The following is a 16,943-nucleotide window of genomic DNA, read 5'->3' on the forward strand; positions in this document are numbered from 1 at the left end:
GAAGATGAATTTCAGCATAGCATAGTAGATAATTTTTAATTATCCACATTGACAGGTGATTATAGGTCTAAAATATCATTTGAAAAGACAAAAGTATGGCATTCAAAGGAGTAGAACCAGTAAGACTGAACATTATACTTAATAACACTGTCCGTGAACAGGAAAATTCTTTTAACTGTTTGAGATGTATTCTCTCCATCGTTATGGTTGAAGACATCTGCAATAAAACTAATAGATTTATGTTTGTGGTATTATAAACTAAAATTTAAGAAACAATGCTTCAAAAGAAAGTATGTTTTACAAAACCATCCCTGTACCTACTCTGTTATATGTTTGTGAGTCTTGGGTTTTAAGGAGAAATAAATTAAGGCTCTATGCCTGCTGTGAAATGAATTTCTAAGATGCATCTAGAAAGGATAAGATACCTTATGAGGATGTTAAAGAGACTTCAACATTACTTACATAATTGATAATTATAAAGGGATGGAAGGAATGTGTAGGAACAATGGAGAATTCAAAAATTCCCAAACAGACTTTTTAACTATTCTCCATTAAGAAAGAGGAAGAGAGAACAACTTAGGAAGTGCTGGAACTGGTCTATGGCCTACACTGTATAATGAAAATAATGAATTAGAGCAGCGGTTACTTTGTAGGGCACTTAGTCCCAAGAAAAGTTTTTTATTCAAACTGGTGAAATAAAATTAGTATAATCTGTGAAGTTGGAATGCACACTGCAATGCAAAAGAACACCATTTCTAAGCAGCTTTTTCCATATGTTTTGGAGGAGCAAACTTCTGCAAAAAATGTTAAGCAGCAAATAAAAATAATTTAAATGTTATTAACAAAATGTATACAAAGCAGTGCTTGTCGTTTCCATATAATAATCAAAAATTCCGAACATAAATTAAATGAAGCCAATGATAGTGAACACCCTTGTCTTAAATCTAAATTAATATGTAAAATATTATTCCCATTGGCCACGCTAATGACACCACCATTATATAAGAGTTTAATAACAGTAATTAAGTGGAGTGGAACACCTTAACTTTCAAAAACTTGCAAAGTAATTTTCTATTGTCTTTATCAAATGCTTTTCGTAGATTCACAAGTTTATACAGTTTCAGTATTTCACAATTACTTCTGGCAGTATTACAGACCCAGTTTCACAAATTTTGTCATCAAAATTACCACTAACAATTTTGATGCCAAGCATTTTTTTTACAATTCAGCAGAGATAATGCTTCTCCAAATTTCTGGTACTTAAGAATGGATGTTAAAAGAAAGAAAAATATATAAAATTGCATAGTGAATGATGTTTGTAACCATTATGCTTTATATACTTTTACGGGTAAGTTTTTTTATTCTTACATTGTCACTTAAATAACTACTCAGGAAAAGGCCTTATCTTACTGTTCAGAGATAAAAGGCCAAAATTAGTGAATATTAATTAGACATAACACAAAATTATAAACGTTAATAATTAAGTGACCACATAAAAAAACTAAATGGTTATGAATCTATTGGGGGAGAAGCCAATTTATAACATTCAAAACCTACAATTTTAATTCAAATTCAATTTTTAAATTAAATAATAAGTGACATCAATCACAAATTAAAATTCAATAACAACCTTTTTATCTTTGTAAATTTGTTGTTAGCATGTAGAATCTGTTAATTAGTGATACATAATTGTCAGGGGAAAAAGCCAAAATCTTGGATAATGATCAAAACAATAATATGATAAAAATGTCTTAGAACGTTTTTTCTAAAATTACACATCTTGAGTTAATAATAAATAACAAATTCTGTACTAACATATATACTGTCAGTGCACAGTACCAAAGTAATGCAAGAAACACTTTCTTATGGTTATATTTCCAAAGAAAACTGGTATGGGCTCTAAGTCTTATATGGAACACAGCAGTCTTACACTCACCATCTAACAATGATAACTGATGAGAATTAAATTAGCGTTAGGGGATGATTTTATTTATACAAATTTATATTAAATTTCACATATTAAATAGTCATTATTGCTATTTTGGCGATGGCTTAGTTTTCTATACAAATTACACGACTTTATAAATGGTAATATCCATGCTCAAAAAACAAAAGAGTATCTTTTGAAACGTATAATTTGTTTACATACAATCAATCTACTGAACGACCTTAAAATATACGTTGCAATAAATATAGCTTAAGTAAGTTAAATTAAATTCGTTAAAAGTAAGTGTAATAAATCTATTAATTTTTCAGTAAAGGGATTATAAACGTTATAAGAATTCGAACGAAAAGAAAAACAAAAAATAAAAATCAACGCCAATTGTGACGTAAACTGATCCCTCCCACAAACATGAATAAACGAAATGCTAAATAACAAACAAAATTTTACAAACTTTTTTAAAAAAATATTAACATAAAATATTAGAAACAGCTGTATACAAGTAAAATAAAAAACAATCAAACATCTATGAAAGCAGGTAAACAAAGACAAATATATTGAATCCAACAGTTGGTCTTGGCGCGAGGCGAGCTAGCAGACGCCATAGCAGCCGACAAATAATCAACGTTAACGATAAACAACTTTTAAATAAATATAATAAAAATAAAACTTAATAAATAACACTGACATTGTAATTTTTCATGAAAATCAATTCGGTTACCTTGTCTAAAAATTGAATTAATGTTATTAACAGCTGATAAACTCATATTCTTATTTAATAAACTAACTGTAAGCGGCACACTTATTCATGGCTGACAAAAGTTTTAGTACTCCACGGATAGAGGGGTGGGAATGCCTTGCAGTTCAAAAACACAGTGCAGCCACACACACATTCATTTGTCAATAAATTAAAGTTGGAAACCAACACTATAAGGTACTATAACATACACTTAAGAAGTTGAAATTACAGCAGAAAAATAATATAAACTATCAATATTTTCTCGTTTCTCATCTAAACTCTTGAATACAGAATAGTGATAATAAAAGCAATATCGACAAATTCTTCCTAAGAAAGAGAAAATATATATCATTGTAACTTACTCTAGAAATAAAAAAAAAGTGTCAAATGTGCAAGTTTTCAGTTTTCAAAATTTTTAATACGTAATATGTTCAGCACGTACCTCACTTCGAATTACCTTCTAGAACTGGTAAACAGCATTTTTGTTGTTTAAAAGCAATGGAATAATCGAATGGTAGTCTTCGATTATGTAAATCGATTAACTATTCGTAGAATAGTTTTGTTTTAGAATAATGAGTTAGTACGTGCTAATTACTTAACGTGTGGTTTATCTCTGTAATGTTAATATTCTTTTATCCATACTTTTGTATTTTATTAATCATATACATTTTTGCGTAGGTATATTACGAGTTAAAACTGTTACTCATTAAGTTTTTTACATCATACCACGGTGACAGAGCTGGGTCTTTAATTCTAGGGTTTAATTACATTACGTTATCATCACTTTATTTATTATCTTAGTAAAATACAGTATCTCGTGAGACTCCTTAGAGATCAGAACGAATTTTCAAGATACAAAAATGAGCTGTCTTTTCATTGACTGGCGCCCATAAGTATGTAAAGTAAAAAATAATATCCACCTCTATCAAAATGGATAACTTAAATGTTTTTATGTAACTCGACACTATACTTTACCTTTTGAGAAAGGGCTGTATGATTATTTTGTGGCCATTTTAATAAATTGCCAAATAATTTAAAAACTCTTCCCACAAAATTTATTGAAAATACAATTAAAATATTTTCTTTTACTGATATGTTATATACATTTTTGAATAAAAAATTGGAAAACGCTGAATTTTTTTGCATCCTGTTCTACATGTATATAAATATGTGCTCAAATAACTTTTAATGCATTCTGATTTATTTTGAAGTTATTTTTTATACTTAATGTCAAGTATTTACATTTTTCTGTGCATTTATATTTTAAATACATATATGGACCTTAATCAAATTTATTTTTATAATTGTTTATTTTGTGATGCTTTTTTGATCAAGATTTTACCAGTTTTCCTTGATCCATCCTGGAAAATTTTGGGGCAGTTGCTTTCTTATATCTGTGGTGTAGCAGGTCTTCTTTTTCCTGATGTGACCTATGTAATGTATCATTTTGAATTGATCAAAATAAAAGATTTATTTAACATGCAAAAATGTATAATGCGTTTTTTATATCTTGACTTCTTGAAAGAACCATAAAATGTAGCAATATTTAAGACAGTAATATATAAATTCACAATAAATTTTGTTTGTTGCAGGTAAAATCAGTTTCATCACTTCAAAATATTTCTCTCTGTATTTAACTTTAATTGTGACTATTAATATATATGGTGTGACCATTTAGGAGGATGAGGGGAAAATAAAATTAATTATTATTATTATTTTAGTTTCACAAAGTACCTAAATATTTTAGCTTCTAGGTAAATGTATGTCAATAATAGTTTACGTTACCTACCTGTAATATGTTACATTATAATACATTAGTAAGAATTACTTACAACCATGAAATCAGAGAATAAATCAATAGCACATAAATGTAAAACTGTAACTGTTTGTGAAAATCCCCATTATTCTAAATAATTAATGTTAAAATTATGATCAATCATGCATACAACCAACCAATCATGCATACTGCTTGGTTGCATGACTGACACCATATCCCTAATGTGCTCTATTGAATTGAATAAAATATTTTTTTCATTCTCTTATATCATATTTATTTATATAAACTATTTCAGATTATTATTTTGTGTTCCATTTCCTTCATTTATTTTACTACTACTTATATGGATAGTATTGAGAACATAAGAACTTTATTAAAACATGAAAAATGTATAGCAGTTAGTATGGCAGCAACATGTAAAATGTGTAGCAGAATAGTAGGAATTTAAATAAGTTTATAGTAAATTCCCAATGTGAATCATGAGACCTTCCCGATGGTGAGGGGACTTGTGTGCTCAGTGATACATAGTAGCTGGATCAAAGGTGCAACCATATCAGAGTGATATTTGTTGAGAGCCAGGCTAAGGAATGATTGATGAAAGAAGGCAGCAGCTCTTTCAGTAGCTGTTAAGGGCATAGGTCAAAAAGACATAAACAGCCATATCAACATTACTCAATCTTCTGAGTATTGCGTAGCTGAAAGCAATGGAAAACTACAGCTGTTTTTTTTTCCAGGAAAATGTAGCTCTCTGCATTTTCATGTAACAAAGATGAAGGCGCCTTCCTTGGTAAAATATTCCAAAGGTAAACTAGTCCCTTGTTCGGATCTCCAGGTGGGGACTGCTAAGGAAGGGGTCACCCAGAAAATTAAAAAAATAACATTCTACAAGTTGGAGCTTGGAAAGTTAGAAGCCTAAAAATGGTTGGTAGGTTAGAAAATTTAAAGAGGAAAATGGGTAGGATAAATGTAGATGTAGTAGGAATTAGCGAGGTTTGTTGGGAAGAGGAAAACAACTTTTGGTCAGGTGATTTAGGAGTAATTTACTCCAAAACATCAAGCAAAGGGCAGGCAGAAGTAGGTTTTGCAATGAACAAGAAGACAGGGAAGAGAAGAGTATTTCAAAAATCATGGCGAGAGAATCATTGTAATCTGGATAAAATCAAAATCTAAGCCGACAATTGTTAATATCTATATGCCTACAAGTTCCCATGATGATGATGAGGTAGAGTGCGTATACAAAGAAATTGACAAAGTAATTAAACACATAAAAGGGAAAGAAATTTAATAATAGTTGGAGATTGGGATGCAAGCATTGGAAAAGGCAAGGAAGGAAATATTGTGGGTGAATATAGGGTGGGCAAAGGGAATGAAAGAGGGAACCAACTTATAGAGTTTTGCTAAAGTATAATTTAGTAATTGCAAACACCCAGTTTAAAAATCATTAAAGAATATACACATGGAAAAAGCCAGGTGATACTGCAAGGTATCAGATAGATTACATCATGTTTAAGCAAAGATTTAGTAATAAACTCATCGACTGCAAAGCTTACCCTGTGACAGACATTGATAGTGACCATATTTTATTAATAATGAAATGTAGATTGGGGTTTAAAAACCTAAAGAAAAGATGTCCGGTGAATCGGTGGAATTTAGAGAAGCTTGCGGAGAGGAGGTAAAATGTTTTGAAGAGGACATCGCAAGAGGTCTGAGTAAAAAAGATAGGATAGAAAATATAGAAGAAGAATGGGACAATATTAAAAAGGAAATTCTTAAATCAGCAGAAGCGAACTTAGGCGGAACAAAGAGAACTGGTAGAATACCTTGGATATCAGAGGATATATTGCAGTTGATGGATGAGTGGAGAAAGTATAAGAATGCTAGTGATGAAGAAGGTAAAAGGACCTATTAACAATTAGAAAATACCATAAAAAGGAAATGCAAATTAGTAAAAAAGAGTAGATTAAAGAAAAATGTTCAGAAGCGAAAAGAGAAATGATCATTTGTAAAATAGATAGAGCATATATAAAAACAAAATATCAAAATGGTGCAGTAATGAAGTGTTTAAATAAAGAAAGATTATGAAATCATATTATAAATTTTACATGATAAACCCAAAGAAAAGTATAAAATGGCATTAACAACAGATAAATGTGAAAATTGTCTTTGAATAAATAAATCAAACAACAAAAGACAGCTTGGGATACAGTTAAAAAAAGAAACAGTACAAATAATGAGAATAACATACTAGATAATATAATTTTGAATAATGAAAGAAGAAAGGAAGTGGGTGAAAAATCAACATATTTTACACCCATAAACTTCTTTTATGTTTCTGAACATGCATGCCATCCTTACAGAAGATGCTATTTCCAAAAGATATAAGAAATGAAAGGAAATTACTTTTTGGATCTGCTTGCTATTTCACTAAATGCATTCCAAAAGAGGAAAAAAAACTAGGTGAGGTGTATAAACTGTGGATGAGATTTATGATTATTTTGCATAGCAAACAAATAAAATATAAAAAAAAGTTTGGTTTCTTTTTGAATGAAATTTGTAAAACTCAAATATAAATGGAACCAACTATTAAAAACATAAAATCATTAATATATCCCTTGGTACAGTCAATGAGTTGTATTTTAGACATCTTAATATGATGCTACAATGCTTCCATCAAGGTGATGTGTGCCAGAACTTCCAGTAGTGATGCTACCGTAGCTCACATATAGATCAAAAGTATTTATATTGGCAGTCTTCTTATTGTCCTTCAATTTTTTTTTGTAATTTTAAATCAGGTAAGAGATCAGTTAAAGAGTTTATATCCTTGCGGTTACTTTGGGTAAAAAAAAAATCCATTGCATCTTTGGGCATAAAACAGCTAACTACTTGATTAACTCATGTGCTGTTAAATTACATCCCATGAACCTGAGTCATATCTCTTTGACTTCCTCGTTAGAATTTCACTTAATTAAACCTTGAATAATAAAATGCTATTACCAACGACTCTGCCCACAATAAGAATCTATTTTTAATTAAAAATTATTTTAATAACGTGTGTACAGTCAAAAGACTGGCAATCAATAGAAAAATGTAGCCAAGTAATTCTTAAATCTCCAGCTTGCTAAAGTTTTGGAAAAAATAATTCTCATTAGATTTTTAGTAACTTTTCTTGAGAAAAATAACACAATCAATAATTATCAAAGTACTTTTAGACTGGGAAAGCCAAGGAAAAAAGTAGTACATTTGTTTTGTAGAAAAAATTATACGGTATATCAATCGTAAACAAAAGGAAATACATATTTTCTTCGATTGATCTAACTGTTCAATTGTGTTGGTTGTAAAAATCCTCTTGCACTCAATTTCATACCACAATCATAGTGATACATTCTTGCACATTACTACAAATAACACAAAAGCCATAAATGAATAATAAATTACACTGAGGTTAATTATTGATGACAAATTGACACAGGTAAAACACACTGTCTAGGTTATAAGCAAATAAACAGCAATATTTTTAAATTAAGAAGTTTAAATTTTCAAAGGTTTACATCTGAAAAATAGTGTACATATTATAATTTATATTTATCTAAGTTATGGAATGCAGGTATTCCATAACATAGGGAGGTCCAAAAATATAATACTTCAGGCCAAAATGGCTTCATTTAAATTCATCTTTCCATTTATTAAATAACACTGTTATGCCTGGATCCACATGAGATGTGTCTGTTAAATAATGAGACTGTTGAAATAGTTCAACTTTACTTATATGCATTACAATTCTAAAGCTTGTTCTTTTTAATAGTTCCCATTTGTACTTGTTTACCAATGCAGTCTTGTTTTCTGGTCGAAGCCATGCAGCAGATTAGTTTCTGTTAGTTGTTTTAACAAATTTATTGTTTTCTTCTTTAATGCATCATTTGACTCAAAACATATTCCTTAGACACAGATTTCATTCACTTTAGGTTAAAGAAAAAACCCACATATTATGATGAATATTCAGGACGTTCCAATGTTTGTGTTTGCTGGCCAAAATCTGCTTCACGGAAAGTGATGTGTGAGCAGGCGCATTTCCTGATAAAGAATGAAACCATTTATTCACAGTTCTGATTCTTTCTTTCAGCTTTGTTGAAACTTATAATAATGGTGGTTCACTTTTATGCCTTCTGAAATCCATTCATCTTTAAAATGACACTCTTGGCATACAAAAACAATGAGCATAAGTTTGAATTTGGAGTTGCTTTGATGAGCTTTTTTCATTCTTGTTGATAACAGTGTTTTCCAGTCATTTGGCACTGACTATCATTTCATCTCAGAATCACATGAAAGGTCAAGATTTCATCACAAGTGATGATTTTTTTTTTTTTTAAATTTGGTACTGGTATCGAGATGCTGCACTGTATTGATGTAAATTTCCTTGTAGAGTTCTTATTGCTCTGGGTACCTTATGATCATCTTGGCACAAACGTTTTTATGTTGGGATCCCCACACAGCATTTTCAATGCAGTGGCAATGTTTACCACTTCGATGTCATTCAGGCACCAGTTCAGCAGTCTTCTTGAAGAATCTGGCTGACCTTTCTAAGTTTTCTTTGGTTCTTGAAGAGGAAGGCCATCTTCCAATTAAACACAAGTATATGAAACATGGATTCTTCCCTGTAAACCTCAATAAGTATTTGAAAACATTCAATTAGTGTTTTGATCACTTTTATGAAAAATTTCAAATTTACTTATTGAGTAATAAGCATTACTCAAACAGGCAACAGTAAACATAACTGCACACAACTATGACTTACAATCTACTGAATGGTTGAAAGTGTTGATATTTGTCATAAAGGTTCAGATATGTCTAAGGTCTCTGCCAAAGAGCTCACAATCAGTTCTCACTGCTTTCTCCTTCAGGCAGAAACACAATTCATTATTTATTAGACAAACCTCATGTTTTAAAATATCTTACCATAAAACATAAAAACAATAATGAAATACATTTCAATCAAAAATTAAAATTATTTTTCATAAAAAATTATATTTACTACATTAATGAATTTTTAAAGAAATTGAAATATTGAAGTATCTTATAGTAATAAGTAAATTATTTGTGATAGTCAATGAGAATGATATATCAATAGTTAAATAGATAAGATGATTTAATGTAGTAATTGATATTTATTCAGAGTAAGCTTTGTGAAATTAATTTTTTTCTATTCTTCACTTCTTTCTGTAGTGATAATATTTTACCCTGAATATAATTACTAAGAACTGCATCCTCAATAATTACATGTTTTTTATATTGTATTCTTCATCTTTCTCTACAGCTGATACCTTCTACTGCTGAATTAACTAAATCTGGATGTCTTAATTCACAGCCCACACTTATTCACATACAAAATTTGGTCACTAATTTCTCTTCCTTCCAATTCATCTTAAGACCTCATTTTGTTTTTTATCAACAGACTGTGGTGTCTTCTTTCACACCACATTTCAAAGACCTCAACATTCTTTTCCTTTTTACTTTTCCTATTGTCCACATTTTGCTATGATAACATGCTTCACTACATAAACATTTTTAAGAATAATCGTTAATGCTTAGATTTTATTTTTATACTAACAGACTTCTTTTTATACGAAAGCTTTTCCAACTCACTTTAGTCAGCTTTTAATAATTACCTGTTTTGTCCATCCTTAGTAATTTACCAAATTCTATAACTTCTGGTATATTACACTTGCCTAACATACTTAATTTCTCATTATATCCTTCATTCTGTCATTTTTACCTTTGTTATTCACTTTCAAACTGAATTTCCCTTACATCTATAAATCTTTGCTATTCAGTATTGTTTAAACTTTAAATCAAGCCTAAAACATACAACAAACTTAAAATGTTCATTTTTTTGGTTATTAATAATTTTTGCTGATTGGAACATGCTTCTCTAATTTGCAATTTTTCACCTAAAAAAAATTAATTCAACTACATTATGAGTTTTACATACAGCAAATGAAATGATATTGATATACATCTTTAAATAGCATGAATAAAAAAATTCTTACAGAAATATGTTAACGAATGAATGATTGCACAATGTAATTTTGTTATCTGTTATTGCATATATGTACTGCAGTATGAGCATATTATTTTGAAAAAAAAATTCACATATCTCAAGCATACTTTTCAACCAAGAAAAGCAATTGTTTGTAAACATATTACATAACAAGGAGTTAACCCCAACACATTGTAGGGATCTGACAGCAATGTTTTCAACTTGTTTTATATTTACTGAAAAGATTTTTAAAACTATATATAAAGTACATATGTAAATAATCATTTTGAAAAGGGAACCCAATTAAATAATGTTACAATTACAGAACAGTAAAAAAATACATTCATACAACAAATTCAGAATTTTGTGTAATGATAAAATTGTAAAATCCAACTAGAAATATTAAAAATATGTAATAATAAAACGCTGGAGAAAAAAATTAACAAAAAGTTTATTAATAAAATATTATATACAAGTTTTCAAATTAACTGAAAACTGGTGAAAAAAATAACAAAGAAGTAAATGTAATTAGTTCATAACTCTTTAAGAAGAAAACTTTAATGTTGGTTATCATTTTCATTGCTACTGTCATTTGTCTTATTTTCTTCATCTTCACTGACATTTTCAGTGGTTTTTGATTTAACTCTTTCAATTTCTTCTTCACTATCTGTGTCATCATCTGCACCTGGGTGTACAGGTATTTTATGTTGCGGTTCCATCACACGATGAATACCTGGCTTCTGCCATACTTTTTGTGCATCCTGAAAAAAAAAGATATAGAAGTCAACAGATTACTGAGTAATTACCAGATGAACAAATTTCTAATAGAGTATAGAAGGTAACAAATAAAGATATGTATTGAATTTGAGAATATGATAACCATAGTTAAGTAATAAGGAATGATAGCAAGATTACAAAGACTAACTGATTCTAGAATAACAATGAATTAAGATATTAATGATTTTTTTTTTTACAGATACCTTAAAAAATAATTTCATTTATTTAAAAAATAATATAAATAATCATTTACTGAGGATAGAATAAACAATATGTGAAATTCAGAATCCTGGGTCTATTAAAATTAAATACATTAATGCCATTAAGATCGAAAAAGCAGTACTTTTTAAAATATATTTCCTATTTATCTATGAACAGGATATTAGATGAAAAACATTGAACATTGATGTTTATCTGCAGTATCTATTGTTGAATTGAAGACAACATATTTTTCCAAGTACTGAAATTTTTATTTTCTTTAATTTTTTATTGTAGTACGTTTTGTTAGACTATATATAATTTTTTATATAGATCTAAGTTTTTTTTTGCAAAATTTTAGATTAGAATGAGTTGATACTTCTTCAAAAGGAAATAAAATAAAAAAAGTCAATCCTCTTTTGCAGAACTGTGCACAGAATTTTCTTTTACTGAACTAACTGAAACAGATTCAAAAATACTTCAGAAATAATATCTAGACTAACTTTTACAACTTGGTGGCTAAAACTCATATTCAAAAAAATAAAGTCAATTTGTTCACAATAAAATGCTTTTATATTAATTTTATATAAAATTAGTATAAAACTGACATTATATACTGATTAATACTAATATAAACTGACTAATATAATACTGAGAATAATAAAGATATTAATTGCTGAAAAATAAAACAATTGGCATTTTGAAATGTAAATTGTAATATCTTTTTATTTCTTTGGAAATGTTAGTATAAAAGACATATTAAGTATACATAAGGTATTTCAAGTTTTGACTAATAAATTTCTACTTAAATGTCTACTACTATCTCTGAGGCAGCATCTCTGCCTTCATCCTGAAGGTCCCAGATTCGAATCTCAGACAGGCATAGCATTTCTCATATGCTAAGAAATTTCCATTAAATATTTCATGCATAAGCGTGGAAGGATTATGAGTGCAGAAACTTGAAGTTTATATTGTAATTTAATTTTTAAAAACATCAGACATTGATAACAGTGCAAGATAAGATATTTATTCTATCGATGTTTTAATTTACTTTTATTCCTTGAAGTTTATGCTGTTTTTCCTGGTATACATATGTGGCAGGCTTCCTAATAAAATTATGAGCCATCCTAATAAAAAGATGTTAATATACGTAAACATTTCTTAACATTAAATAACAAACTGATAAGTCATTTTTTAATATCTACTGTACCATTTTTACAAATAAACATAAAAGTATACAAGTTAATGTACAGTATTAATTAATGTTCATAAGTTAATGTATTTTTTCAACTATATGTGATGTCCAATACTGCATTTAAATAATTATTCATAGATAATAAATGGCAATTTAGGATATGAATCAAACATAAATTATATTATTCACTAAATACTAAATGTCTCAATTTCAAATCATTTTTGTAAATTCATACTTTGTGTATAATGACATATCTTGGATTGAGTTCCTACTATTGGTAATGTAATCCTAAAATTATTAATATAATTTATAGATTAATTTTTTTTTTTTGTTATAAAACAGCAGGCATCAACAGCTATGGTCATTAGTCTGATGGAAAATGTTAGCTGGAATGTGTGAAAAATATGCTATTCCTGGCCAGGATTTGAACCTGGGACCTCCATACGAAATGCCAAGACACTACCTTCTAAGCCATAGATGATAGATTAATTGATATTAAAGTATTAATATAATATAAAGAAATTATTAAAATAATTTATTAATTTAAACATGTCAATTAAAATAATATGGTAATTAATAAAAAAAATAAAAAAATTGTGAGTTGATAATTTTTCTAGAATAACAAGATAATTGGTGAAAACCAACACTGGTTGAAATTCATATATTTGAAATATTTTTTGATAGGAACATTTTGTTAAAAATAAACAAATTTTTACATTAACTAAAAAGATAACAAACAGGTAAAAAAAATTATGTTTTGTAGTTTGAAAAAATTTAATGATAATTATCAATGTCTCACAGGGAAGTTATCTAACTTAATTTCAAATTTTTTTATTACAATTTGGAGAGGTTAGTGATAACTAGAATATCTACCCTCATATTCATTTAAAAATATTTCTCAAAATAAGACTTAAATATCCCAAAAACATATTTTTTTACATTAACAATTAACTACTAAAACTAACAAACAATTTTTAAAAACTCTGATATTAATATATTTTTAATCTTTTGGGGAGGGAATGATTTTTTTTTTAAATTTCATATTTATTAATTTAAAAAGGCAACAACTAAGTAAGAAAAAAATTACTCTTTGGATGTTTTTAATGCTCAATTTTGGACAGATTTAATAATAAAAACCCTTTTCATCTCAGCACCTCCCAAATTCCTCAGCAGATCTTTTCAGAAGTTTAATGAAATCACCACTATATATAGAAATCATCCAAACAAATTTGAAGTCTGTATCCATCCCTTCCTAAGATATTAAGCAAAACACATGCGTGTATGTGTGTGGACACATGCACATGTGTACACATACACACACTCAGAATACCAGAACAGCAAATATAAACTACTTACATAAAATGCTGACTTTAATGCTTTAACTTTATTAATATACATGTCAAATACAAATTTGGCAGCCTGTGGCATATCTTGCATAATGACTGGAGGCCTGTTCAACGACTGCTGTTGTTCAGAGCAGTAATTCAACTCCAGTTGTCTTGTAGTAGGATAAGTCTCCCATGGGCACAAATACAATTGTGTTGGTCGTGCCATTAACTAAAATAAAAAAATAAACAAACTGAAATTAGAATAGAAAATACAAAGAAAAATGACAATTACCAAAAAAAAAAGTCAAACAACTTTAGATTTTTCTGTAGATAATTTCTCCACTCTCAAATTTATTCTTAAATTCTTGAACCGCTAACAAATAATGACCTCATTTTTCTCCTTTTTGAATTATGAGCTGAACAGCATAGTTTTTGTCAGGTAGGGTGGGGTATTGATGTGGGTAAAGTACTATACTGTTACAACACCAGAATGGTGAGAAACATAATATGCATTGTCTTATGCCACATAACAGTTCATTCGCCTTCCTATTCTATGAACCCAATACACTTGCTCATCAACAACAATAAGATGTTCTTAGAAACAAGTGAAATGACCTACTGAGAGATCAACCACTACACTTATAAAACTTAAAACTTACTGTACTCAACTCTTTTTCCTTTACATTTCAGTCCATTTTCTTAAACATTTTTTTCATTCTACATAATTAAAAAATAATTTTTCAGTTGCCAATTAATAATTAGAATTAGCAAAATAATTTAATTCATAAATAGAATATCAAATACTTTATATTTACTCTACTATAGTTCTGTCTTACATCTCAGTGACAGATGTGTCACTGATAACTCCTGAACATTAATTTTACATTACAAAATAAAATATTTCATATATACATTACGGTAGTAACTGCATATCACGTACAAGTTCTATTGCCCGGGAAAGATAGAAAGAGAGTTAATAAAACAACTAGCATACTTGTAAGGAGTTAATCTGTCATTTTTATCATTTTACAAGAATACTTCTTGAAAACTACAAAGACAGAAGGCTTTTTATAAAATCAAAATCTAATCTTACTGCCCTCATTAATGGTACAGTCATTTTAACAATGTATCAAATATATTTTTTGTTTAAAATTATAGATTCATAATAGAGTCAAAAGTATTGTATAAATGAAATGCATTTTTCTTTACTTTATCCATTCATCTGTGTAGAATTTTGTAATAGTCTTAATCTAATACATATCTTAATATAATTAATCAATTTTATTAATTTATCTTTAAAATAAATTAAAAAATTCTAAAATACATAAATACTTTATAATCATTTATGAAACTTAGTCAATTAATAATAATAAAAAAAAGGACAAAACAAACCTGATTCATAGCTGGCATCAATTCAAAACAATTACTGAAGAGAGATGCACGTGCAAACACATACAAGCCAAGTCTTGCACGAGATACAGCTACAACAAGTCTTCTGACATCTCTCAAATGACCAACAGCTTTTGTTCTTACCAATGACAATAATATATAATCGTTCTGCTGCCCCTGATACTTATCGACAGTCGTCACTTTATGTGGTCGACCGATCAGGGGGTTACTTGCACATCGTATATTGATCACATCTCTGATTAAATGTTTCTGTCCATTGTATGTAGTTAGGATTGATATCTTATCGGCTGGATATCCAACTAATCTCATATACATGAACACTGCAACACAGTATTCTGCTTCAGCCAAATTCTGTAAAAAATTATATTGATTTTTACAACTGACAGAAAATGGTATTATAAATAACTTTGTAAACTAATAAATTCAACAGTAAGGTTAACAATTTGTAAATGATGATGCACTAGATCACACAGAGAAAAATAAATAAATTTAAAAAGATTTTTTTTATGTTGAACATTTCATTCTAAAAAAATTAGTCTAAAAGTTTCAAAGTAGTTACTTTATTGTATACTTTATAGTATATAAAGTATATTGCATTTTTTATAGTAATATATATGTTTAAAATGACCAGTACAGTTGAGATTTTCACTAAGTATTTCATTCGTTTTTCATTTTTCAAGACATATAACATTTTTTGTAATAAAAAATCAAAAATTATTTTCTTTAGGTTGTAAATTTACAACAGCAAACTTAAACATTTACAAATATGCAGATTTTATAATTATTTTTATTATTTTATCTAAGTTTAAGTAAACTCCAGGAAAAGTTTAAAAAATGGAATGCTGGTTTTTGTCAATGAATAAAAATAAAATAATTTTTGAGATATAAATAGGATTTTATTTTTTTAGAAAATACCTCTTTATAATAATCAAGCTCAATCAGTTTTACAACTGATACTTCAGACAATATTAAGTATGTAAAATAAAGTATATTAATAAGTTAAGTATTAAGTAAAATAAATTCAAGGTTTAATAAAGGCAAATATACGAATGTATCTCCACTTGGATTTGAGTCAGGGATAAACAAAATACTAGTCACCCAAACAGTTTTGGTTGGTTTCGTCAGAATCTTTTGCTAAATATAATAATAAGCTGTAAGCATTTCATGTACTATTATGAGAGTCCTAAGGTTTTCCACTATTCTCATACTTCAGTTAGACTTCAAAAGTTTCTTTACAAAAAAATAAACTCTTATCAATTAATACAAATTAATTAATTACCTTACCTGGTAAAAATATGGACTAGGTTCTGATTCTCCAACACCATTAAAGTCTTCAACATTAATCAGTTGAAAATCATAGCAGAATCCTGCATTTGCTACTCTATATTCAGGCCATGTCTCAACATGTGCCAGATTTCCAAGTTTCTTGTACCTCCAATTATACAAATTGCAAATACTATAAAAAAATGCATACAAAAATATGTATTAAATTTAAAATATTGTATTGTACAGCTAATACTAAATAAACATTCATATCATCACA

The 16,943-nt window shown here is 28.4% G+C and overlaps 2 protein-coding genes and 1 long non-coding RNA gene across 5 annotated transcripts in view; 1 reads left to right on the forward strand and 2 right to left on the reverse strand.

Annotated features, from left to right (window-relative positions):
• LOC142324423 (uncharacterized) overlaps nucleotides 1-2,768 on the reverse strand; it is a 33,436-nt gene extending 30,668 nt beyond the window's left edge. Inside the window, exon 1 of the mRNA XM_075365255.1 lies at nucleotides 2,664-2,768. Within this exon, the coding sequence (XP_075221370.1) occupies nucleotides 2,664-2,709 (46 nt within the window). The 5' untranslated portion in view covers nucleotides 2,710-2,768. The remainder of the gene's footprint in view (nucleotides 1-2,663) is intronic.
• A 451-nt stretch (nucleotides 2,769-3,219) lies between these two features.
• On the forward strand, nucleotides 3,220-14,024 carry LOC142324921 (uncharacterized). 3 transcript variants are annotated; one of them, XR_012756440.1, is made up of 4 exons: nucleotides 3,220-3,355; nucleotides 4,274-4,441; nucleotides 11,469-11,726; nucleotides 13,005-14,024. It is a non-coding gene; the product is annotated as an uncharacterized LOC142324921 (long non-coding RNA). The 3 variants fall into 3 exon arrangements; XR_012756439.1 differs by having other exon boundaries at nucleotides 4,274-4,435; XR_012756441.1 differs by having other exon boundaries at nucleotides 3,226-3,574; nucleotides 4,274-4,435.
• The window catches only part of LOC142324919 (RNA helicase aquarius), a 250,064-nt gene continuing 244,044 nt past the window's right edge, over nucleotides 10,924-16,943 (reverse strand). Inside the window, exons 23-26 of the mRNA XM_075366060.1 lie at nucleotides 16,685-16,856; nucleotides 15,383-15,751; nucleotides 14,019-14,219; nucleotides 10,924-11,253 (exon numbers count right to left, since the gene is read on the reverse strand). Of these exons, the coding sequence (XP_075222175.1) occupies nucleotides 11,050-11,253; nucleotides 14,019-14,219; nucleotides 15,383-15,751; nucleotides 16,685-16,856 (946 nt within the window). The 3' untranslated portion in view covers nucleotides 10,924-11,049. The remainder of the gene's footprint in view (nucleotides 11,254-14,018; nucleotides 14,220-15,382; nucleotides 15,752-16,684; nucleotides 16,857-16,943) is intronic.

The sequence above is a fragment of the Lycorma delicatula genome, chromosome 5, assembly GCF_047948215.1.
Source record: "Lycorma delicatula isolate Av1 chromosome 5, ASM4794821v1, whole genome shotgun sequence".
In the NCBI taxonomy this organism is placed as follows: Eukaryota; Metazoa; Arthropoda; class Insecta; order Hemiptera; family Fulgoridae; genus Lycorma; species Lycorma delicatula.